Below are 26184 nucleotides of genomic sequence, written 5' to 3'. Positions count from 1 at the left end.
GGAGACCTTTGGAGAAGAGAGAAAAATATGTTCAAATGTGTGTGAAATCTTATGAGACTTAACTGCTAAGGTCATCAGTCCCTAAGCTTACACACTAATTAACCTAAATTATCCTAAGGACGAACACACACACCCATGCCCGAGGGAGGACTCAAACCTCCACCTGGACCAGCCGCAAAGTCCATGACTGCAGCCCCTCAGACCGCTCGGCTAATACCGCGCAGCGGAAAAGAGAACCACTTGCATGAATATCAAGAGATCAGATGAAAACCCAGTTCTAAGCAAAGAAGGGAAAGCAGAAAGGTGTAAGGAGTATATAGAGGTTCTACAGAAGGGCCACGCATTTGAGGATAATATGGAAATGGAAGAGGACATAAATGAAGATGAAATGGGACTTATGATACTGCGTAAAGAATTAGACAGCGCAGTGAAAGACCTAAGTCGAAATAAGGCCCCGGGAGTAGACAACATTCCATTGGAACTGCTGATAGCCTGCAGCTATTACCAACAGTATTATTACTTTTAGTGGTGGGACACAAAGCTCTGTAGGCTGAATAGTTTCCGCAACAAACGAGTCAGAACTTCGGTAGCAAGTACTTCACTATGTAGAAGACGATGATAGACGACGGAAAGTCCCAGTGGATCGCATCAAGCAGTGAGAAGAATGTGTAAATAAATGTTGTTGTTGTTGTGGTCTTCAGTCCTGAGACTGGTTTGATGCAGCCCTCCATGCTACTCTATCCTGTGCAAGCCTTTTCATCTCCCAGTACCTACTGCAACCCACATCCTTCTGAATCTGCTTAGTGTATTCATCTCTTGGTCTCCCTCTACGATTTTTACCCTCCACGCTGCCCTCCAATACTAAATTGGTGATCCCTTGATGCCTCAGAACATGTCCTACCAACCGATCCATTCTTCTGGTCAAGTTGTGCCACAAACTTCTCTTCTCCCCAATCCTATTCAATACTTCCTCATTAGTTATGTGATCTACCCATCTAATCTTCAGCATTCTTCTGTAGCACCACAGTTCGAAAGCTTCTATTCTCTTCTTGTCCAAACTATTTATCGTCCATGTTTCACTTCCATACATGGTTACACTCCATACGAATACTTTCAGAAATGACTTCCTGACACTTAAATCAATACTGGATGTAACAAATTTCTCTTCTTCAGAAACGCTTTCCTTGCCATTGCCAGCCTACATTTTATATCCTCTCTACTTCGACCATCATCAGTTATTTTGCTCCCCAAATAGCAAAACTCCTTTACTACTTTAAGTGCCTCATTTCCTAATCTAATTCCCTCAGCATCACCCGACTTAATTAGACTACATTCCATTATCCTCATTTTGCTTTTATTGATGTTCATCTTATATCCTCCTTTCAAGACACTGTCCATTCCATTCAACTGCTCTTCCAAGTCCTTTGCTGTCTCTGACAGAATTACAATGTCATTGGCGAACCTCAAAGTTTTTATTTCTTCTCCATGAATTTTAATACCTACTCCGAATTTTTCTTTTGTTTCCTTTACTGCTTGCTCAATATACAGATTGAACAACATCGGGGAGAGGCTACAACCCTGTCTTACTCCCTTCCCAACCACTGCTTCCCTTTCATGTCCCTCGACTCTTATAACTGCCATCTGGTTTCTGTACAAATTGTAAATAGCCTTTCGCTCCCTGTATTTTACCCCTGTCACCTTTAGAATTTGAAAGAGAGTATTCCAGTCAACATTGTCAAAAGCTTTCTCTAAGTCTACAAATGCTAGAAACGTAGGTTTGCCTTTCCTTAATCTTTGTTCTAAGATAATGCGTAGGGTCAGTATTGCTTCATGTGTTCCAGTGTTTCTACGGAATCCAGACTGATCTTCCCCGAGGTTGGCTTCTACTAGTTTTTCCATTCGTCTGTAAAGAATTCGTGTTGGTATTTTGCAGCTGTGACTTATTAAGCTGACAGTTCGGTAATTTTCACATCTGTCAACACCTGCTTTCTTTGGGATTGGAATTATTATATTCTTCTTGAAGTCTGAGGGTATTTCGCCTGTTTCATACATCTTGCTCACCAGATGGTAGAGTTTTGTCAGGACTGGCTCTCCCACGGCCGTCAGTAGTTCTAATGGAAAATTGTCTACTCAGGGGCCTTGTTTCGACTCAGGTCTTTCAGTGCTCTGTCAAACTCTTCACGCAGTGTAAATAAATATAATAAATAAATAAGTAACAATACGATTTGTGACAATGCCGAGAGCATCTCTGTGTGTGACGAGTGCTATAACAACGCCCCAGAAGAGTGGTCACTGTGTTGTCCTTCGTGATGGTCAGACAGACAAAAACTGACAGACAGTGAGAGCCTCGCTTTGGCTTGTGGCAGACACCTGTTGGGCGGGGGGGGGGGGTTCCTTGTGGCTTCCGTAGCAGCGCGACGGCTGCGGCGCGTCGCGGGACCGGACTGTACCGCACGCGCCCTTCCGCGTCAGCAATATTCAATCAGGCTGCCACGAGGTGCACAGGACGCCCGCTGCCGGCACATATTGCTGCGACAGGGCCAATATCTGGTCGGGGTCGCGCGCTGCTTGTTTCGGCCGTCCGAGTGGTCGCGGTGCACCTGTGCGTGCTCGTGTGTGTGTGTGTGTGTGTGTGTGTGTGTGTGTGTGTGTGTGTGTCTGACGCAGAGAACCGTCCCAGGGCCGCCACGTGACGAGTGGCGCGTGTGATCGCTCGCACAGTGCCCCAAACAAAGTAATTAGCATGCAGTCAGTAAAACATTCTTCATTGCTCGCTCTCGGACTGTACCTTAATTTGAATTGGAACAGTTTAGTTTCAGTAGAAAGAAATCACAACGGTTGGAAACGAGACATAATAGCTCGTGTCCATACACTAACCATCATCGTACCATAAACAAAATGCTTGTATCAGCAAGTGGAAGTCTAACAGGGATGTGTGGCTCTGTTAAATAGCAGACCTACCTGCTGGCTCTACTTCTTTGAAGTTCAACCATACATCCTCGACCTATTAAACTCACCTGATCTTACGTGCAGTGCAACTGCTGGTATGATGCGCTTCACCATACGAGCTGTGATAAAATATTTTTTTCTAAGATAACACCGTTATGATGCTGATTGGTACGATTATAAATCGTCACAGACAAATCTGGTAAAGCCTTAATATATTGATGAGGCCCAGCGTCCTCCAGTTTTGCAAACGTATATAAACTACATCAGTTGCACAGAGATATAAGCCCTTCTTTCTCAGTTCATGAAGTTCACGCCAGACACACTCCTTCCTATTGTCCCGACACTTCTGATAATCAAGGAAAAGTCATTTGCGCATGAATTTACCCTGTCAAGCTGCCACAACTCTCCTATGCTTTGCGGCCTATAATACTTGCTGTCACGTGGGACTTCCAGGATATTTTAGGAACTACTGGCACTCAATAATCTGATATTCTCCAAGACACAAATAAAAAAAGGTCAGGAAATTTCTATTCGCTACCAGGCATTTTATTTAGTCGACCAAGCCATGTGATGGAGACTTCACCAAATCAAAGTACTTCCATATCATACCAGAGATTACGTCGATGTCTATGACTATAGAACTGTGGTAAGTAGTTACAAAGTGCAAGTTCTGAATCACAAAAGACTCCAACAGCGCTTACAAAAGGATCACTGTTAAGATAATGCCACAACTCGTAAGTAGTTGGATAGAGGGGGCCAGTACAAATGAAGATCCAATTGTAATTAGTTTAATGACCTCGCTTCAGTTCCCGATTATGTAACTGGGTGAGTTGTGTTCAGGGCCACTCAGTGTACTGCCTACACTGTTCTGTGTAATCTATTCAAGATCATCCCTCCTCCGTTCCCCCTTGGCCTGCCCAAACACCTGCTAAGGACTTCTGGTGTCAGGTTACACTTGACCTTTGGAGGTGATATCAGGTTACACATGAGGTAATTCTGCGGGGGACATTCCACATCAACCTCGATTTACCTGATGTACTACCTTGAACTGCTTCAATTTACTGATTATGATTTCCAGGAAACGATCATTTGGTTTCCAAATGGGGGGATGGTCACCCTATCGATGAATGTGACTGAAGCTCTCCCACCTCCTCCTCCTTTTAATACACACTTGAGAGTGCCACTTCATTATAATGCTGGACACCATAGGGAGATGTGCTTTGTTGTAAACAGTAATGTTCTCTCTGCAGGGTTCAAAATGGTTCAAATGGCTCTCACCACTGTGGGACTTAACATCTGAGTTCATCAGTCCCCTAGAACTTAGAACTACTTAAACCTAACTAACCTAAGGACATCACACACATCCATGCCCGAGGCAGGATTCGAACCTGCTACCGTAGCAGTCGCGCGGTTCCACACTGAAGCGCCTAGAGCCGCTCGGCCACAACGGCCGGCTCTCTGCAGGGGAAGGGTCAGGAAATAATAACAAAATTGTAGCAAATGAACTTATGGTTTATTATCAATATTTTACAATACTGTCTGTTAACAATAATTTTTCAGGTTATACATACAATTTTTAAATTTTTTAACATTTTTCTGTATACAATATGTGGGGAACAGGAAGGTCAAGAAAAAAAACCGCACACAACCACAAATATAAACAATAGTTACCTGCACATAAAGTGTGCAAGAATTCAAACATGCTCACAAACACACACCTGTGATAAGCAGTTCATGCAACTATTCCTCACACAGCCAATATTTACAAATAAATAAATACACAGGCACATACTTGACAACTCGTAAATAATTGTAGGAGAGTCCAGATTCTGTCCCCACAGATCAGCTGTGTGAACAGCCTGACTTTCAGCTGCTGTGAGAGATAACCTGTCACACCATCTGCAGAGCCAGCACCCTCAAGCTGCCACCTCTTGTAATCCATGATCATGAGAGTCTTTGAGGCCAGATGATGCATACCCTCGGCTCACGTCTAGGTTGCCTCTTGAACTATGTGGTATGTGTACATTTTCGACCTGAGGCCACGAACTTCGCAATCTGTAAACCATTCGCCTCGTCTTTGCTCCAGGAGATAACCTCATCGTTTTTTGGTGTTATTTAATATCAGAGGTGTCGAATTCCTCAAATTACTTCATATAAGTCGCAGCCTTTCATGCAGTAGATGAAGTTTAGGATCAGCGAAGTGTGGCTTTGTAAACGCATAGTGGAATCGGTATGATGAGGTCCAGAACACATATACCAACGTAGATGGCTTCGTGAACTGTGCCGAAACCTTAGACATTCCCACAGTAATTGCTAAGACAGTGACCTGCTTGAAATTAGGTCTGGTAATGTAATCTTTTCCGCCAAATTGACCCCCAACCCCACCAGTAAACTAAGTGAATTTCACGGTATTCTCTAATATTTTACACGGTTTTTTCGAAAACCGAATTGTTCATTGATTTGCAAAACTCTATTTCAAAATTACATGTCACACGAGCCCTCTGTCTGGTGTTTACATCAATGTATTCATCCAAACAGCAACGCTGCTTGAAGGAGATGCCATGGATGGTCTTCACGAGTCCTGTCCCCAACCTAAGGTTTCTGTAGTGTAGAACATATAGCTGCTTATGCCCCAGCCAACAGCATCCGGATGGAACCAGTTCGTGGGGCTAGGCGCTCTGAACGCAGCAGAGAGTCGTGTGCATCATACAAATGGACTGAATGCGTCAGCTCTGCCTCCAGAACATATCCTTCTACTGAATCAGCAGTCACATCATTGATCTTTTCCTTGAGTCTAATGATTTTCCGTTTGGACATCCAATGGAACCTTCCAAATGGGAGACTTTGTTGCATGGCTTGACTGCAGAGGTCGTTGAAATCCAAATAAAGGCCGTAACTGAAGTTGTCATATGGTCTGTACGGAGGTTGTTGAAATCCAAACAAAGGCCGTAACTGAAATTGTCATATGGTCTGTACGGCTCCTCTATCATTCGCTTTGGCATGCTTGTGTACACACTGGCAATCCCCCCGTGATTCAAAGAACGCCAACATATCGGCATTGGTCATCAATTCGATGTTGACAAGCGCTCTTCTTAATATTTCATCTTACGAAAGCCCTCGCGTGCTGTAATAGGAGGCAGGATCCATTGAGTATGAGTCTTGGTATACACTTCAGAATGTCTCTAAAACATCTGCGAGTAGACGAAAATCTATGTTCACGTATAATTTACCATATTACCATAAATTGGGGTTACTGAATTCCTGCCAAACATTCACCACAAGCTCCTACTCCTCATCCGACACGACAGTGCCTGTTAGTTAAATGGAGAATGCGATTACGTTGGGCAACGTGGTTTTGTGGAGTCTCTCCATCGAATCCAGGTATTTCCATGGAAATCCCCCTTCTTCATCACAAGTTGAAACTTTACATGAGCCACATAGGCAGATCCGGTTAAGTGCATGACCTCCTGATTTATTGTCTCAGCAACTTTCTGAAGTAGTGAATCCAGGAAGCGGAGAGTTAGTTTTGGTGTGATTAGGCTGGAAAATGAAATGTACTTTTCAGCGGCGTCGAGAATGACGCTGACCTTATGATCTTTCAATCCAAAATATCGCAAGTGTTCAACAAGGTAATGAGCGTCATACCCATTCGAATTATGGAAGAAGGCGGTTATGTGTCTTGTCAGTTGATATTTAAAGTTGAATGCATTGCTGGTTGCGCCGTGGAACTTACCAATTAGATGACAGTGATCCGTAGGTGGAGTCTCTGATTTCTATCCAAAGGCAGCCAACAAATGAGACAGTCAGGTGCCTTTTTGTATAAAACATTATTCTCCCACGAGTCAGTCATGGAAACTTTATTGCTTTATATTCCATCAACTACCCACACAAGATTTTCGAGATCAGAGACCAAGTTTCTCGTAGGATTTTCCCCGATTTATGATTTAAATACGAGCATACAAACTGATATGATGACACCCCCGTCTATGAAGATGGTATGAGAGGCATTGGGGCCACCTTCACAACCCACGATAGGAGCTAGGAGGCAATCTAAGTCAGCGTATACTATGAAGGGACGTGGTGGTGGTTATCCTTAAACTTTAAGAACTGCAGGCATTTCCACACTTAACAGTTCCTGGCTACAGCAATCAATGAGATATCTTTCTAGATACTCACTGTTGCTGAAAGAGTTGTGGTATCTATGGAAAAAATACCGTGCACAATCATTTTTTGACAAATGGGAGACATGTCTTTGACTGAAACGTAGGGCAGCTTCCTTCGCACAGAGAACAGTAACAAATGTACTTGCTTGGCGCACTGAGTGGCTTAATTAGAAAAGCACAGGGGTCCAACTACTTCATGCTTTGCTTCATTCTGCACAGTGTGCTCATTGTTATCCTCTTCTTCTTCTTCTCATTTGCTATCACATACATCCAGGCTGTAAACTTGAATTGAATAGTCTGGATCTACCTATAGAATTTTCGAAGTTCTGGAGTTTTACGGGGAATAAGAGGTCTTTGAAGTTTTAATGCTAACGGGTATTATGTTTGGTATGTACAGTATCTGTATACACTGCGTTTGTCGATTAATTTCTATCGCTAGCTAGAAGCGATAGTGCCAAGCAAAGTTAACCCCTTAGCAGTTTTATGGACAGTTATATATGCTTTTTTAGCTACAAAATGTTTGGAAAGAGGGATGAAACTGGGGCCATCAACAAGTGGATCAAAATTATGCAAGCATACATCGAGATGGAGTACTTGGCTGACTCCTTATCAGATCCTGTTTCCTGTAGAAGAATGACCATAATGGTACTCTTGCTAAAACTTTAGAACCACTCTGCTTTTTCACTAGAATTATCGCATGCTCTAGAGCTAATGCAGACTTATGAAGCTTATACTGGCCGGTATTGTTACAATTTGTGTTTTGAGGATATTCTCGGGAAGATAAGTTTTTACAATGCTAAAACAATTTCTAAATTTGCTAAGTCAGTGGGATTCAGGATCACACTACAGTGCTCCCGGATACTACGTTTAGCTGTTTTAGTTTTTTGTTACGAGCTTCTTGCCTGATATTATTCCATAACGTTAGCTGAAGTTGACAAGATGATACAATGTCACATTATCCCTTAGTTATTAGATTCAGAATTTAACCACTTGCAGGAATCCAGCCAACTGTCACTGAGTTTCATGCATAAAAAAATCCGCATATACCAGATGGTAAGTTTTATAGGGAATGGTGGGGTGATGGAACAGGGTTATATTTTTCAAATGATTCAGTGGAGTCACCGGACCCTGAAACAGCAAGGATGGTTCCCAGTATTCCCACCATGCTAATGAGACTAAATCCCAGTCTCTGAATAAGAGGCGAGAACAATTTAGTTTAGCCAGTGGTGGTGACATTAGTAATCGTTTCCCTGGTTTCATGCCTGAAGAAGAGATATGTTTGAGGGAGCTCTACCTTCTAAGTGGGTAGATAAGAAGATGGGATAGGACCTTCGCAGGCTGAAGCAGCAGAACGTGCAGTCCTTCACAAACAGTATTTTAAAAATTGGTCAGCTTTTTCGCAACAATTTAAAGGTAAACACTGCTCAAAAAGCGAATATCAGAAGCTTAACTGGACTTACTCCATCCTGGCCCTTGTACTAGGGGATTGGGAGGCTTTAGTAAATATTTCGAGTTGAATTAAAATAGAGGAAAATTTGTGATTGAACCCATTAATGAAAGTCGCTTAAACAGGGTTCTGAATAGCTGTTTGCCTGTTTATGTGAGGAAAAAGATAATTTGTAAAGAGTGGTCCAAGGTTAACTTTATTTTGAGTCATGTAGAACAGCTGGATATTTTGAATAAGCCCAGAGAATACGAGAGATTTAATAATAATGGGTTTAAGAAGGAAGGAAATTACGACGAAAAAGGACTACCGATGAGAAAACAGACATTACTATGCGAAGAGACATAATTCGGCTGTATGGGGCAAGGAACATGTTCAGCAAGGGTAAAAAGCATGCAGGATACAAGGGAACCAGGCTACAACGGAAAATGCACACACTATAGTGGACGTTATCATATACAATTCTGAAAACTGATGGCTTCCTGAGATGTGGGTCAACTACAATGACAGTCCACTTAGAACATGATAAGCCTCTAATCAAGAATTTTGTAGGATATTATGATGATAGGAGCTTGCAGAAAGATTTAGTGTTTCAAAACAATGTAGTTAAAAGAGCTATAAACAGAAAACCGAAAGTTACAGCAAAGTTTCATATCACATTGGTGAGTATTATTTTAGAATCTGGTATGGACAATAGTACTCTGGCCGCCTAACTGTATTGATCTAAACGCAAGAAATTGGGATTTTCTGTTACCTGTCACGAAGTCATGATTATAGGAGTAGCGGGATGTAAAGGCCAGTCAATCACAACGGAAGCGTGTCTTATTTTCACTATAATCAGAGAAGTATTTAGACACTTATAGAAGTACCAAATTGCAATATATAAGTGTTATTAGGGATTGATTGGATTAGGAAGCAAAGACTTCTATTAAATTTGTTGTTAATATTCAAGACAGAGATTAGGAAATAGTTGTTGCATTTATAGAATCTGAAGTGAAGGAATAGGTTATATTGAATACCCGATATCAAGCCGTTCTTAAGCAACTATAAGCTATATCCTTAAAGTATGCTACTGCGAGAGAAATCACAAAAATAATTAAACACGGGATTATGTAAATGCTACATATTCTATTAAATAAAACAATATCATCTGTTATGAAACAAGGAGATGGTTTACATTAGTGTGTGTGTATTGCCCACAGAACGCAAAAGAAGAAGGATCAGTCACAACAAAACGCGAGTAATAACAAATATATACGTAAAACATTTTGCCCCATCAAAACCACACTTTTCTTTTAAAAAAATCGAGGGTTGTGTTAACCCGTCAAATAAATTCACATTTACATGGTTTGGTTTGCAGATGACAAGCTCTCAGTGCGGGACGCCATACAAATGGTCCTGCAAAACCATATAATTTAAGATCACGGTTAGAACAAAAACGAACCAAAACTTTCTTTAGGTTTCACTTTGTTGGATGAGTTACAACTTAAAATATGTTCACTTTTTACACTTTTCTATCAACAAAACCCACTGATGATGGGACAGAGGTGCCGAAACATGTTTGAGTAAGAAAAAGAAACAGTGTTTTGCATAACCTGTATCCGATAAAAGATTGTTTACGTTTGGATGGCAGGGCTCTTAATCAAATTATCAAAACGGAGAAGGACTGCCCTGTTCTGAATAGGCTCAATGGAGCACCCTGGAATGAGGAAGTCAGTGGACGTCGAGTTTGGATAGGTGAGTTTGTGGTGACCTTACAAATGTCGGAGGCTCCTGTGTTACACCTTATGTCGCCATTGGAACAGCAATATCTGTAATTAAGTTTTATCAACGTGGTTGCCACAGTGAGTATTGCCTTCTCTGGTGTGCAGAAAATGGGCCAAGCTGCTCGCTGTGGCGTCAGCGAGGTATGCTAGCCACAGCACTCGCTCCGATGGGTCACGTGTCTTGCGACAGCTTAGGCACTGCCTGACAGCAAGGCGGCGCGGGGTGCGGTACCTTAGACCAGCGAGGTGGCGCACGGACGATGAGCACCAGCACTCTCAAAGAGGGACAGGTGTCTACACCTGAACCTACATCTACATCTGCATCTACGTGATTACTCTGCTATTCACAATAAAATGCCAGGCAGAGGGGCCAATGAACCACCTGCATGCTGTCTCTTTACTGTTCCTCTCTCGAACGGCACGCGGGAAAAACCAGCACTTAAACTTTTCCGAGCGAGCCCTGATTTCTCTTATTTTATCGTGATGATCATTTATCCGTATGTAGGTGGGTGCCAACAGAACGTTTTCGCAATCGGAGGAGAAAACTGCTGATTGGAATTTCATGAGAAGATCCCGTCGCAACGAAAAACGCCTTTGTTTTAATGATTGCCACTTCACTTATCATGTCTGTGACACTATCTCCCCTATTTCGCGATAATACAAAACGAGATGCACTTCTTTGTACTTTTTCGATGTCATCCGTCAGTCTCACCTGATGCGGATCCCACACCGCACAGCAGTACTCCAGAGTTGGGCGGACAAGCGTAGTGTAAGCAGTCTCTTTGATAGACCTGTTGCACCTTCTAAGTGTTTTGCCAGTGAATCGCAGTCTTTGGCTTGCTCTACCCACAATATTATCTATGTGATCGTTCCAATTTAGGTTATTTGTAACTGTAATCCCTAAGTGTTTAGTTGAATTTACAGTCCTCAGGTTTGTGTGAATTACTGCGTAATCGGAATTTAACGGATTTCTTTTAGTACTCATGTGAATAACTTCGCGCTTTTCTTTATTCAGGGTCAATTGCCACTTTTCGCACCATACAGATGTCTTATCTAAATCATTTTGTAAGTCGTTTTGATCATCTGATGTCTTTACAAGCCGGTAAATGACAGCATCATCTGCAAACAATCTAAGACGGCTACTCAGATTGTCTCCTATGTCAATAAATCGTTTTCTTCGAGGTATTTCATGATGTTCGAATACAGTATTTGTTCTAAAACCCTACTGCAAATCGACGTTAGTGATATAGGCCTGTAATTCTGCGGATTACTCCTACTTCCCTTTTTGGGTATTGATGTGACTTGAGCAATTTTCCAGTCTTTAGGTAGGTATCTTTCTACGAGCGAGTGGTTGTATATAATTGCTAAATATGGAGCTATTGTATCAGCATACTCTGAAAGGAACCTGACTGGTATACAATCTGGACCGGAGGCCTTGCCTTTATTAAGTGATTTAATATGCTTTGATACACCGAGGATATCTACTTCTATGTTTCTCATCTTGGCAGTTGTTCTTGATTGGAATTCAGGAATATTTACTTCGCCTTCTTTGGTGAAGGAGTTTCGGAAAACCGTGTTTAATAACAGCATCTCCCGGATGGCGGAAGCACACACACTGTACAGCCAGGGAGGGGTGCATGTACAGGCTGGCAGGCGGTTAACGTACCGCCAGGAGGTGTCACATAGGGGCCCACCCAGAAAGCAGAAGTCGGCAGCTTGCAGTCTGTCGATGTGAACCTTCCACCAGAGGAAGGCCCGGCGGGTCCGCATCTCCTGTCAGCCACTGCTGCGGCCAGTCTATAGCTGTAGCGTTGGGCGGTGAAGTCAAAACAAGGCCGGCAGGCTGCACTCCTGTAGCTGAAGTCTCCAAACAGGCAGCAAGCAGCACATCACGGTTCGCCTGCAGAGTGAACCAGTAACTAGCGGTCTGTCATTCAGCCTGGATCAGTCACGCAGACAGCCAGACCAAATCAATAATTCAAGAACAGTCTTCATCGCATTTATTTTTGTTATAATACCGCTAAACGGTTTCAAACCGACGCAGGGGTCATCTTCTGGGCGTTTACACTGTGAAATTACAGATATCCGTCAGAAAGGCTCTATCATACAACAACTAAAATTACGTAAATTTAAAATATGTTACCCACTGGTGTCACTCCTGTCTACATAACGGCAAGAAACTATGCGAGACTAACCCTTCGTATGAGCTTAAATAGCGTACTGAGATCACGTGAATAGACGGCAGTCGACCAATGGGTAACATATTTTAAATTTACGTAATTTTAGCTGTTGTGCTCGTATAATAGAGCCTTTCTGACGGATATCTGTAATTTCACGGTGCAAACGCCCAGAAGATGACCCCCTACATCGGGTTGAAACCGGTTGGCGGTATTACAACAATAATAAATGCGATCAAGACTGTTCTTGAATTATTGATTAATCATACTAATCACTGCTTCTCTCCACAACCATGTTGTCCAAAAGACAGACCAAATGCTGAGGCCGAGATCTTCTTCTACATGGATACTCCGCAAATCACTTTTCAGTGCCTGGCAGATGGTTCATTGAACCACCTTCACAATAATTCTGCATTATTCAAATCTAAAAAGCGTCAGGAGAAAACGAACACCTATATCTTTCCGTGCGACGTCCCAATTCCCTTATTTTTTTATGATGCTCGTTTCTCCCCACGTAGGTCGGCGTTAACAAAATATTTTCACATTCGGAGGAGAATTTAAATTGTCCGTAATTGTAATCCTTAGGTATTAATTAAATTTAAGGCCTTTAGATAAGACTGAGTTGTCATGTAACCGAAGTTAAACGGATTCCTCTTAGCACTCATGTGGATGACCTCACTCTTTTCAATATTTAGGGTCAATTGCCAGTTTTCGTACCATTCAGATATCTTTTTAATTCGTTTTGCAATTTGTTTTGCTTGTTTGGTAACTTTACTAGACGATAAACGACAGCATCATCTGCAGACAACGTAAGACGGCTGCTCAGATCGTCTCCTGAAGCGTACATATAGATAGGAACAGCAGGGGTCCGTAATACTACCTTGGTGAACGCTGGAAATCACATATATTTTGCTAGATGACTTACCGTCAATTACTCTCTGACAAGAAATCACGAACCCAGTCACATAACGCTCGTGTGGTACAGTGTCAAAAGCCTTCTGGAAAACTAGAAATATGGACTCAATTTGAAATCCCTTGTCAATAGCACTCAACACTTGGTGTGTGTAAAGACCTAGTTGGTGTTTCACAAGAACTATCATTTATAAACCCATGTTGATTGTGTGTAAGTAGGCCGTTCTCTTCGAGGTAATTCGTTATGTTCGAACACAACATATGTTCCAAAGTACTGCTGCATATCGACGTTAATGATATGGGGCTATAATTTAGTGGGTTATTCATAACATCTTTACTGAATATTGGTATGACCTGTGCAACTTCCGTCTTTTGGCACGGATCCGTCGTCGAGCGAGCTGTTATATATGGTTTTTAAGTATGGAGCTATTGCATCAGCACACTAGGAAATGAACCTAATTGGTATACAGTTTGGACTAAAAGACTTGCTTTTATTAAGTGATTTAAGTTTCTCCACTACTCTGATGTCTGAAACGGAGGTATGTAAAGGTAGACAACCCTTTCTTGTAGCAGATTAGGCTTCCATTTGCCCTCGTCTAATCAAAGATGTCAGCGGTCCTATCCACACCTTAGTGCCTCAGTTATGCACAGCTTTTCCTGCCTCAGCATTTATCAGTGCTAGGATGTTTTTGAACGGCAGGGCTCAGATGTAGCGTGTTATTACTCCGTACTGTAGGGATTGCTGAACGACATGCTGGCTGCTGTCATACTGGACGATTTGCGATGCTTGTTGTGACTCCACTATGTGGAAATGAGTTACGAGAGTTGCTCGACTTCTGCAATATTTGCACTGTTCCCATGCTATACATTATGGCTGTGACACACACTCTGAGTCGTACTTGGTTTTTATTTACCATTTGTGTAGAACAATAACGTTATTAGTGATGGGGAGAATGGGTTGCTTGGCAACAGTAGCGTGGATTTCACAACCAGCTACTGGCAGATCCGTTTGAATCAGTTTCGACAATGTACACAGTTTTCCTTTTCGAAGGTAGTTGAGTGGTGCACTTTTTGGATTGAAAATTTCTGTGGCTGTTTCCACAATGGCATTAGAATTTGCTCTAGGGGAACAGCTGTTAAAGGACTTAGTTCTTCATGTGGATGATGTATTACCTATAAACAAAACATGGGATGAGCATATTGCTGTATTAAAGAATTATTTATGAAACCAAAGGAGAAAGTAATTACAGTTAACTTATCAAATTGTTTCTTTGGAAAGTGGGAAGTGAAATTTCTGGGGCATATTACAGATAGTAGTGTTCTAGTCCAAGAAATACATAACACTTACATTCGTTTTAGGGATGGTGTTTCTTTTCTGTTTTCTTTCTTGCACAATTTCTACCAGGAATCAGCTTGACCATTCCTGAACTGATACACTGATTTAAACAGAAACCGGTATGGCATTGTGCGTAGAAAGAAAAGAGCCGTTTTAATCACTTAATGAGAGGCTTGGTAAATGCTCCATTTCTGCTGAATACTAATCTCGAGCAGGTGTCCAAAACGTCGACAGATGCCTCAGATTATGAAAAGCCTTGTGAGGTGTTTGTGGAGGAATTAGGCAACTAAGAGCTTACATTATCTAACCGTCTTTGCTAGTTAAGTTTTAAACAAGCTTGAAAGAAATTACTATGCCATGGAAATTGAAATATTTGCTATGATGTGGAAGTTCCAAGAGTTCTATTGTCTGTTAGCATGGAGAAAAATTATATAATATGCAGATCATCAACCATTAAATTTTGTCATGAACTGTCGCTTAATGCATCATAGATTGATGAGGTGAGTACTTTATCTTCAGAAATTCGATTTTGAGATACAATGAATAAAGAAAGAACAAAATGTTGTGTCCAGAATCTTGTCTTAGCCTCCTGCGGTGCTGAGCAATACTAGAACCACTGAAGCGCCAGGAGACATATATCAGACTTATTTTTTTAAGCTGCGGAGAGCACAGTGGAACGATAAGACAGCTTGCTGAATCAATAAAGTCTAAACAGATACGTGATACTTATTATCGTCTTAATGTCAAGATTTTTTGTGAACATACCTGTGGTTAGTAACGATCTATCGTAATAAAGTCCGTAAAAAGTGAAAGTTATCTGTTCATGTTACCACTCAAGAAGCTTACAACAAGTAATCACTTTTGCAAGAGCTAACAGAACGTCCTTTCACCTGTGCTGATAGACAATTGCAACTGAGAACTGAAAATAATTTTATATTTACGATATCTGTAAAATACCAAAACTCAGGCAGAGATTATTTACAGTGCCGTCCACTTCAAATATAAGCTGTATCTCTGACAAATTTCTGCCAAAGTTAATCTTTTTCTCAAGAGCAGCTGGAAGTATTTTTGCTCAAGGTAGACTCTCTCAGCATTCGTATCTGTTAATTGCTTATCAGAAAAATTGTGTGATTGGCTTCAAAATTATTTCTGGCTTACACCCTCATAAACAGAAATCTGAACATGGTCAGAAAAAACTAAAAGTCAATTATTAGCCATGTGCAAGGCTAATTACATGAAAGTTAAATTTCTGCCACACTTTTACATCAAAACCAGGGTTTTAACACTGAAAAAAGTGTGTGCAGTGAAAATAAACTTGACATCTTGCAGATGTTTGGTGTCCAGCAAATTCTGTATGTGTCTTTTGCTTGTGCACTCGAATCTTGGTCTTGTTTCTGTGTACATCTGAATTGTGGTCAGTTTTTTGTGTTTTAAGCCCTTATTCAGTTCTTTGAGCTAGAATCAGTTATGCCATGGGTTTTTGTTTTGAAGAGTGGTTTAGTTCTACTGTTATTTCTATTTTACTGACGTAAGATTTTGCAGTTTTATTTGAGGATTTGTTAAAGGAGCTATAATAAAGGTTTTATGATTACTGTGTTCATTTTAATATAATCAGCTTTTCATAGATGTGGTCCGCTATGAAAGGTGTTGTCAATAAATATTATGACTGCTAAAACATATCTGTGCTTCCCCCACCCCTACCTACACACCACAACCCATACTGTAGCTAAATCAGTCGTATCATCATGGCGATGTCCATGGTGCACTGCAGCATGTCTAAGTTCCTGGAGTCACTTTCTTGGATAACTGATGGGAGTGAAAGGGGCATAAGAGCACTTGCATCGTCCTGCAGTCATTCACAAGTGCGTATCTGCATTGTAAGCCGTGATAGTACAGAGATATGCAAAGAACCAGTGCAAAACTGTTTTCATCTTACAACTTACCTTGTGCAAACTGTGTATAAACACTGTAGAAACAACCAATGAGGTTGTGCATTGTTAAGATACAGACCTCATATTAGAGAGACTGTAGTTTGCTCTGACCAGCAGTCCTTACTTAGGTTTTCCAAAATCAGTTCAACCAATGTTGGGATGGTTCCCTCAGCAACGCCACTGCAATCAAATGTCCTATCCTGGTAGAAACATTCTTCTGTATTCCATACATTTGTATATTTGAGCTATTATCTTTCATTCCGTCATGATGATAAATCCTATATCTTTATCGGATGAATAAATAATGGAATTACAATTGAAGAAAGGTCTGGTCACCGTATGCAGTGGTCCTGGGTTTCTGACCACAATGTCGTCATCCAACGGTAGCAAATGGTTCAAATGGCTCTGAGCACTATGGGACTTAACTACTGAGGTCATCAGTCCCCTAGAACTTAGAACTACTTAAACGTAACTAGCCTACGGCCATCACACACATCCATGCCCGAGGCAGGATTCGAACCTGCGACCGTAGCGGTCACGCGGTTCCAAACTGAAGCGCTTAGAACCGCACGGCCACACCGGCCGGCCCAACGGTAGCAGAACAGACACGTGGCTGTCAGAATTCAACTGTAGGGGTGACCTCGTGGTTGGGTAAGGCAGAGTCCACATGGAACGGTGGTACCAAAGAGTACTTTCAGGAGATAAACAGCATTGTCCACATCAAGCCTGTCCAGAGCCCATGGCTGGAAACTGATGATTTGGGAGAATACGAGGACACCAACGTTAGCAGACACTGAAAAGGTGGACTTGCTGAGGCAGGCAGTATTGGTAAAGCCGTGCAGCGAACAGCGAGCCCATGCATGAGCTGTGAAGTCAATGGTCTGCCGAGTGGTGGCACATGACGCATGGATCTGACAGGGTTGGCGTCTGAGAGTCTTGGGCTAGGTGGTGCTAGCAGACCAGTGACTGTCTCTATTAATGTGAGCAGACCTTGGAGGTTGTCAGCTGGTGTGGACACGCTGCAAGGGTATACCTGAGCTTTCGACGTACCTCTGCAGGTGGCAGAATCGTCTGCAACAGTTGCACTGGTTGACAGTCAGAGTACTTCCCTTGGGATTCTATGAATTTAGCACAAGGTGTCACACAAGAGATAACTAATAGGACAGTTTTTAGTTGAGACATGGGTGTTGTATCACACAAAAGATGACAACCAGGATTATCATATGACGATGAAATGGTCCATATTATCTCCTGATTATTATAAAGTCCCATGCTAACATACACATGAATAAGGAATTATTGCGGGATCTATTCGAGCTCAAGACACACAGCGAATATGATAACTGACGATTATTGTCATGGGACGATACTACTCTAACACATATATCTCCTCGGAAAAACTGTGTAGTTTAGGTGAATGGGATAAACCGTAATCTACGAATGAGTTATGGGAAGACAAATACATGGTGGATACGTAAAGTGACAGCCTGAAAAAGTCAGAAGGATGAACAACTACGACATGGAAATGACATCAGTGACCGTATCATCAATGAGACATCAGTTACTCGAGGAAAATAGAAAATTTCATGGAACATAATCGGCACTATCTGTGCCATTTAGGTGTATCATTCCGTGTCTTCTGCCAAAGCGTTCTCTACCATTATACAGTTAATTCTCTATATATGCTCGTGGAATACCAACTCACCAATGGACAAGGGCTCTGCAAAGTGCTAGATAATGATATTTTTGCTAACAAGACTACAGTCTCCTCTCTTAGCAAAAGTTTTACCGTTTTAACCAACTATTTCGTACCAACATATACAGTTCTTAAACAGTTCTAGGTTGCTTGCACTCCTACTCTCCAGCTAAGTTTTCAGCTTCAGCCAGTACACTACTTTCCACATTCACATTTCTCTGAGACTAGCGTCCTGACATCCCCTTCTCTCTTACTTTCTTAAGATTAACCAATGAGGAGCCGTCTTATAACTTGTTAGAAAGAAAGTTGTTCATCCTGTGCAAGGCCCTTTGCTTTACAAAGAGAAATGGATTGCTGTCCACAGTGCAGCTCCTTGCTTTCACAGAATACACAGTTCTCTGTCTGGTACCGACTTCCCCCTGCACACGCGTTCTTGGAAGGTGACCGACCACGGCAAAGCAAAGTTCCTGATTGTAAAAACTAAAATTCTGCCTGAGCACTGGTGTTCGTCGTGCTACGTTAGACAACTCTATGAATATAGTCCTGGAAACCACATCGCACAGAGCGCTTTATGCGAAAATCTGCCAGAATGTGGCGCACAGACATCCAGCCTAAGCAATGACTGGAATATGGCATGTACCTGCCACTAGTGACACTTCATTCCGGCTCATTCTCTTCTCTGAAAACCAAGCTGAAACTCTCAGTGTGGCCTGCCTAATGCCCTTGATCCCTCTCCTGACCCTGGATCGTCAAGGATTCAGCTAAACTACAGAAAATAACACCTGCAAAACAGCCACTAGTTACAATTGAGGAAATGTTGGTGATGATCAGGGATGAATTTAATACGTGTACTACATGCAGGCACACAGCTGAGGACTGTATCTGTAGCCCCCTATACTACAGTGAGTGGAAAGAAAAGGTAATGGACTAGCATGTGACGAATACTTTCCGACAAATAATGGAAGTGCAGCAGGATGGTGTGATCATGCATTTCAGTACTCACACAGGTAGATGCTTGTGCTGGAGCTGCCTACCTTTTTTGAACAATTCACATCAACTTAGCCCTATTCCGCAATGAACTACAGGTGTTCACCCTGAGGGTTGGAGACCAGCTGGCTAGTTCAAAGGGTCTCCACCAGAGCGCACTGTCGGTCCTCCACTACCACTCTCTCCCATGATATAGTCCAAGATGGCGGTCCAGGAAAAAAGGGATGGAAACCAATAGGGAACCTGAGTCCAATCATGTCTTAGGCTTTAGCCAATAGGACAGAAGTATCCAGTGACGTCATCAGAGGGAATGTAGGACAGGCGTAGAGCAGCATCCAGATCATATAAATTCATAACTGAGGTGTGCTGTAGATAAACACAGTTGCCACCTGATTTCACATATAGTTCACAGTCATCATACACTGTTATACTAATATCACACCAGTAAGGTGAATGTCCAGGGAGGATGAGTTGGATAATAAACTGTAGTCATCTTCTGATCGATGTAGCATTCTGTACAACATAATTCATTCCAGTCAAACTCATAAATAGGCACTTTAACACCCTTCAATGCATTTTCAATTTCTATTCTCACATGCAAGCCCCAGTCATGATGTGCTTCTATACTCACATTTAGATGTTTCGTTCCCTAGGAGTTAAATTGTGAGTAGAACTCAAAAGCATGGATGCACTTCATACCTTCTTATCCACAGTATCTGTACTCTGTGCCCACACTAGCAGAGGGATGTTCTGCTGGGATGGGTTGTACTTTATGACCAGTACTGTCGTCCACCTTGCTTTTGTTTAGGACCACTAACAACATTCGATGCATTTTGAGCAGACTGCATGTACTCGTCACACAAATCGATGAGTCAGACAGACAATAACAGCTCCATGTCCTGCTTCAGTAAGTGAGCCACGTGCGGTACACGTTCCAACGTGATCGCTACAGGTCGTAACAAGATGGCAGCTGACGTTGCTGCAGGTCTGGATGTGGCAGTGGTTGACATGTTGGTGCTCCGCCCCCCCCCCCCCCCTCCCCCCACTGCTGAACGAAGAGGAGGAAGTGGTATATGTGGACCAAGACATGAAAACAAGCAATAACAATAATAATAATAACAATTACAATAAAAATAAAAATGTTAACTACACACAAAGATGTGATATCGGATACTTGCTGTTGGTGCTTCATGGTTCTTCTTCTTCTGCTGCTGCTGCTGGATGACACAGCCTGCCCGATATCCCTTCCAGCTATGTCACTAGATGGTGGCGATGTTTAGAACTAGGCGTCTCCAACCCTAAAGGTGAACAGCTGTGGTTCATTGTGGAAAAGGGCTAAGTTGATGTGAGGCATTCAAAAAACGAAGGCAGTTTCAGCACAAGCATCTATCTGTGTGAGTACTGACATGCATGTTCACGCCATCATGTTGCATTGCCATTATTTGTCGAAAAGTATTCACCACACTCTCATCCATTATCTTTTCTTTCCACTCTTTGTGTAGGAGGGTATGGATATAGTCCTCATCTGCGCGCTTGCACGTAGTACACATATTACATTCATCTCTGCTCACCACCACCATTTCCTCAATTGTACACATGGAAGCTTACACCAGAGTGGGTAAAAGTTTTGCCTGTTGCGCTTCAGAAGACAGACTGACACTGGGTTCCATCAAATGATCTACAGTTACAGGACACTCATATATCAGTATGAGTTGTGAAGCATAACTTAGCCCCATCTTCATTATATGATGAAGTGTATTCATCTTCACCAAATATCATTGCTATCAACACAGACCTCAGATGCTAATATACTCCTCCTTCTCCAGCACAGATGAGTCCACTGAACAGAGTACACAATTATGTTTGTTCTCCCAGTCCAGCAGCTAGACATAGTCTGTTTCCCCCATTTTTTCCCAGACCACCATCTTGGATTACATCACAGGAAGGTAGAGGTGGAGGGACAACAGCACCTACCAGAAGTGATCCTGTGAACTAGGTCAGTTGGACTCTGGAACTCATGGTGAACAAACCAAATGGAGCTATTGCCTATTGAGAACTCAATTTTTTTAAATAAACAATGCATACTTTCATCCATCCTATCCACAAGCCCAGTGTAGACTGTGTCCTTTTCCCATCAATTTCCAGATGGGGGAGAGGAGGGGAGGGGAGCAATATATATGAAATAAAGACTTAACACCCATTCTATCCAGCAATGCAGCACAGACTGAGTGCTTTTCCCGCCAATTTCCAGACGGGGGAGGGGAGGGGGTAATGGAGGCTGGTGGAGGGGATGGGGTTAGGTTAGTGAAGGTAGCCCAATTGACCTATTTTCCAGGCAATATTTGAACTTCCAGCTGTGACCTCTCTGTGATGTTACTACATTTATAGCTGCCATGTTGGATCTGCCATTCTGAATAAATCTGGCAACCATGGAAAATGGGGTAGCATCAGCTTTGCCCTACTACTGCTTTACACCACGCGCCCTCTGTGTATCAGTTGTTTTCATTTCTGCTTGCTGTGGTAGTTGGCAGCAGCTGCTTGAAGACAGGTGTTTATCACTTTGTGAACTTGTCTCTGAGGTATTTATGTTTGTATTTAGTATTTTTTGCTAGAATTTTTTCAGAATTTACTGTGATATTTTAATATACCCTACAATATGGAACAAGAGGTTGTTTATTACATCAGAAGAAAACAGCGATGTATTTTATTTGATACATTACTTTGTCTATATTCAGTAATTGGAACGTTATTTCTATTTTGAACTGCAATTTCCTTAACCTTTAATACAAAGGGAGTGGAAGGACTTGACCCATACAGTGACCATCTCATTTCTACATATTTATTTGCACCATAGATAAATCATTAAGAGAATTACAATCATAAATCGGATGATAATTTATTTAAGAAACGCCATTCAGGCAAAGTTTACAAACTGCTTGTTATATAAAACATTTAAAAACCCACCACTCAGGCCAATTTTACAAACTGCTTGTTATATGAAACCACAAGCGAATTAATCTCTTTGCAAACATTTAAAAAACCGCCACTGAGCCCAAGTAAATCATTTAAAATAAACTTTACATCAAATAACCAGGAAATCAATTATTCTTTCCACACAGACTGCAAATCGCCCCTCCCAGGCGAGATATTACCAAACATCTTTACAAGGTTATAGACAGTTTGATCAATAATAACCCAGTTATTTCACCATCGAAATTGACATACGTCACTAAGGCTGAATTGCACCGCAATTTTAGAAAACGGTTTCAATTTAGACACATTCTTCTAGAAATCCCTCAAAATTCTTAACACAAATATTTAAAACAATTAAGCCAGGCAACCTTGCAGAGGCATCAAAAGTTTTAGAAAATTGCAGCTTGTACAATAACTGAGGCCCGAGATTGTGAGGCTGAGACTTGGCCACGAATGGTGTAGTACTTATCTTCGAATTAAGATGTGGACTCCGTTTGTACTTCCACCCCGTTCAGAACACCGAAATCGGAACCAAACAGCACACGCGAGCTCAGGCGAAGTCCACCGCCCGTAAGCCCGCTAGTAATTTAAAAGGGGAAACTCTGCACTTCGGTGGCCCACTGCTTCCGATCTCTGAAACATAAATCAGAAGCGACAACAGGGAACCACACAACCCTTCCTTCACCTTAATACTCAAACTTATACAGAAAACTACTTCGATAAAATTGACAATAATGAAACTGATTTCATTCCTTTAAGCAAAACCACGTACACGAATGATGCAAACGGAACTGGCTCATTAAAACCGAAGCATCACAAGGAGCTCCTTATGTGGGCCTGTAAGGTACCACACGGCAATCTTTAGACACGGAATATAGATCGTTTGGTAAGGCTGAGCACACGTATCAATGTTTTGGACACTTGCCAGCTGAAGTAAGAACAATACTATTACGGAGCCAAGCACAAACTTAAAAAGAGGCATGAAATATCACATCACGGTCCTTGCAACGCTTTGCTGCCTCAAGAGCAATCAACATTATATTTCACTAATCGTTGGTAGGACTTGAATTCCTTAACTTGATGCCAGCTGCTGGATTGATGTGGCGAAGACACCAGACGTTGCTTAGTCCGATAGTAACAGCGTGTTCCTTCACGGAAGCGAGCACATGCGTAGCTTCACGAGGTTGCCAGGAAGCCACAGCGCCGGCCCGCTGCTACTGACCCCAGTACGATCAGGCGCTAACTGCCGCCCGTACTCTGGCACACCGTGTTCGCCGTCGTCTCTCCAACGTCTCGCTAATACGCGCACTTCCGCGTGCCGTGCCCAACGTTGTTGTCCCTTTCCATTCCGTACCATAGACTTACTAAATAAAAACTAGGCCGCGCATTGGCGCTAGTGTCGCGTCCCCACATTGAACGTGATAGAAGCCGCCATTTGCACGGAAACAGTGCGTAAATGGGGTTCGTTCGTGTGCTACTTTTAATTGCAACAGTATAATGGAAGCAAAAACGAAGACGGAAACAATATTACATTTCACAGGTCAGTCATTTCTGGTTGTTTGTTACTTTCTATTACTTGTATATAGTACTTTCATGGAGAAATAATACATCATGAGCGTTTGTATTTGTTTAGGTTTCCCCTTACAAACGATTTTCTACATCGTAAGTGGGTAGTTGCTACTCGTAGAGAGAACTTCCAACGACAGCAAATCGTTTGCTGTGCTCTCTTCATTTTGAAGAGAATTGTTAAATGGAAAATTATGTAAATAGACGTCAACTGAAGGACGATGCTATACCGACAGTATTTGGATTTCCAACTCATTTGAAAAAGATATAGTGTCCTGGAAATCGTGCAATATAGGCCTAGGTTAAATAGTGTGGAAATACTGTCAGTGCTTATAATTTTGAACGTTCAAATGGTTCAAATGGCTCTGAGCACTATGTGACTTAACTTCTGAGGTCATCAGTCGCCCAGAACTTAGAACTAATTAAACCTAACTAACCTAAGGACATCACGCACATCCATGCAGGATTCGAACCTGCGAGCGTAGCGGTCGCTCGGCTCCAGACTGTAGCGCCTAGAACCGCACGGCCACTCCGGCCGGCTATGAACGTTGCTTTTCCAGGTTACCAAGGCAATCAAATATATATATATATATATATATATATATATATATATATATATATATATATATATATAAGTATGAATCAGAGGTAGGTCGAATAATGGCGTTTAGATACTTAACATGTGTTGTCAGGTGGTGATTATGCTTCCTAAATGGTCAAATATTTGATCGAATGTTTCAAACTCAACCACTTTTAGAGGTGCTATCAGTGTTAAAAACTAATGTGCGAATGAAATTCCTACCGTACTTAAAGTGATATGGGTTATTACAATTAATCACACCAAAATTCGAGTGTAGACAATACTGTGCTGAACAAAAGTAAGCGTGCAAAATGTACACAGTAGTCGCAAAGAGCGATCAGGACCTGACAGGAAAATTACGTGAATTAAATAATAATCGTACTGTCTGCTACTTTAAAAGTTTCATGTAATCATCTTATGCAAATAACTCGATGAAAACTCGCTCCACTTTGTCAGGAAAGAGCCTTACATTCTTAAATTTCGCGTCTCTATGCAGACATATTTCGGAAATTAGGAAATTTTATTGATTCAAGTATACTTTTAAAATAGACTCGAATACTCAGCACCTTTTTTAAACAAACATGTGTTTAATTTGTGCTTCAATTTGCTCCTGTTGCGTCTCATATACGTCAAATCATAGCCCCAGTACTAGGATTCATCCCTGCAAATGGCGGCGATCAGCTGCTTCAATTGGGGGACAGTTGCCTCGCTTCTCCGCTACGGCGTGGCAGGGGCTTTTTCCATACCGCCCGCTGTATCCTGAGCCGGCCGAGGCTCCAAAGACAGACTTCTGCCAGAGGGAATCGATAGTGCCTAACCAAAGATAGCCCTGGCACCAGTCCCGCCACACCTATACATCACATCCCAGTGGCACTGTTTTCATAATTTTTGATGGTTTTCGTTGAGTTTTGTGTTGCACATATTTAAATTATTTTCTAAGATAAATGTTCTAAAAGTTTAGTAAATGACGCAGATTTTATTAAATTTAGTAATTTAGTTTTATTCTGCCCCAGGCCGACAAGCTGACTGCCAGACTATTTATTCATAAAATGTAATCTTTTGATTGAGGAGGATATTCTGGACAAAAGCTAATCCTCAGTATTTTGAAGGAAGGAAATTACAGCACGGGTGTTCGATAATAAATGATTGTGCATAACATTTTACACACAATCAGCAGAGAGTTTTGCCTGAAACAGTTTAATAGTAGTACACAGGTTAAAACGAGTAATAGATCGGATGATACCCTCATAACTGCACACAGTCTTTCTCCCAGCTGGGTTCCTACAGACGTCTGCTGCTGTTACGGTGAATATTTCCGGAGGTAACGCGGGTGCGGCGGGCCTTTACGGAGCGCGGCTGCACCGCGAGCCAGATATCGGCCGCAGTGGAGAACAGGACGGCGCAGGGCGGAACGGCGGCACAGCAGGTGGGGGCGGGCCAGTTTTCGCGGCGCACTGAGCGCCCAGCCCAGCCGCCGCCGCGTTTGCAGACAGAGGCGTGCTTTGAAGCTGGCGCGGCTTCTGGCCGGGGCAGGGCCGGCCAGGTCATGCATATTTTATGAAACATTTGCTTTGGGCGGGGGCGCCGCAGCGCAGACAACGCCCGAATGATGTTCCGACGACTGGCGGCGGGTCGCCGATCCGCCGCCGGCTGCCGCCCTCATAGGCTCGGTAGGTCGCCTTTACCTGTGCTACTTTATGCTAC

At 42.2% G+C, this 26184-nt stretch overlaps 1 protein-coding gene across 1 annotated transcript in view; it reads right to left on the bottom strand.

The window, feature by feature from the left end:
• Window positions 1-26028, bottom strand: part of LOC124796142 — a 69197-nt gene extending 43169 nt beyond the window's left edge. The window contains exons 1-2 of the mRNA XM_047260234.1: window positions 25828-26028; window positions 12060-12222 (exon numbers count right to left, since the gene is read on the bottom strand). Coding sequence (XP_047116190.1) covers window positions 12060-12222; window positions 25828-26028 — 364 coding nt within the window. The remainder of the gene's footprint in view (window positions 1-12059; window positions 12223-25827) is intronic.
• Window positions 26029-26184: the final 156 nt, after the last annotated feature.

This window comes from Schistocerca piceifrons, chromosome 4, assembly GCF_021461385.2.
Source record: "Schistocerca piceifrons isolate TAMUIC-IGC-003096 chromosome 4, iqSchPice1.1, whole genome shotgun sequence".
Lineage (NCBI taxonomy): Eukaryota > Metazoa > Arthropoda > Insecta > Orthoptera > Acrididae > Schistocerca > Schistocerca piceifrons.
The sequence above is the reverse complement of the archived record's forward strand: the minus strand, read 5'-3'. Positions and strand labels throughout refer to the sequence as shown.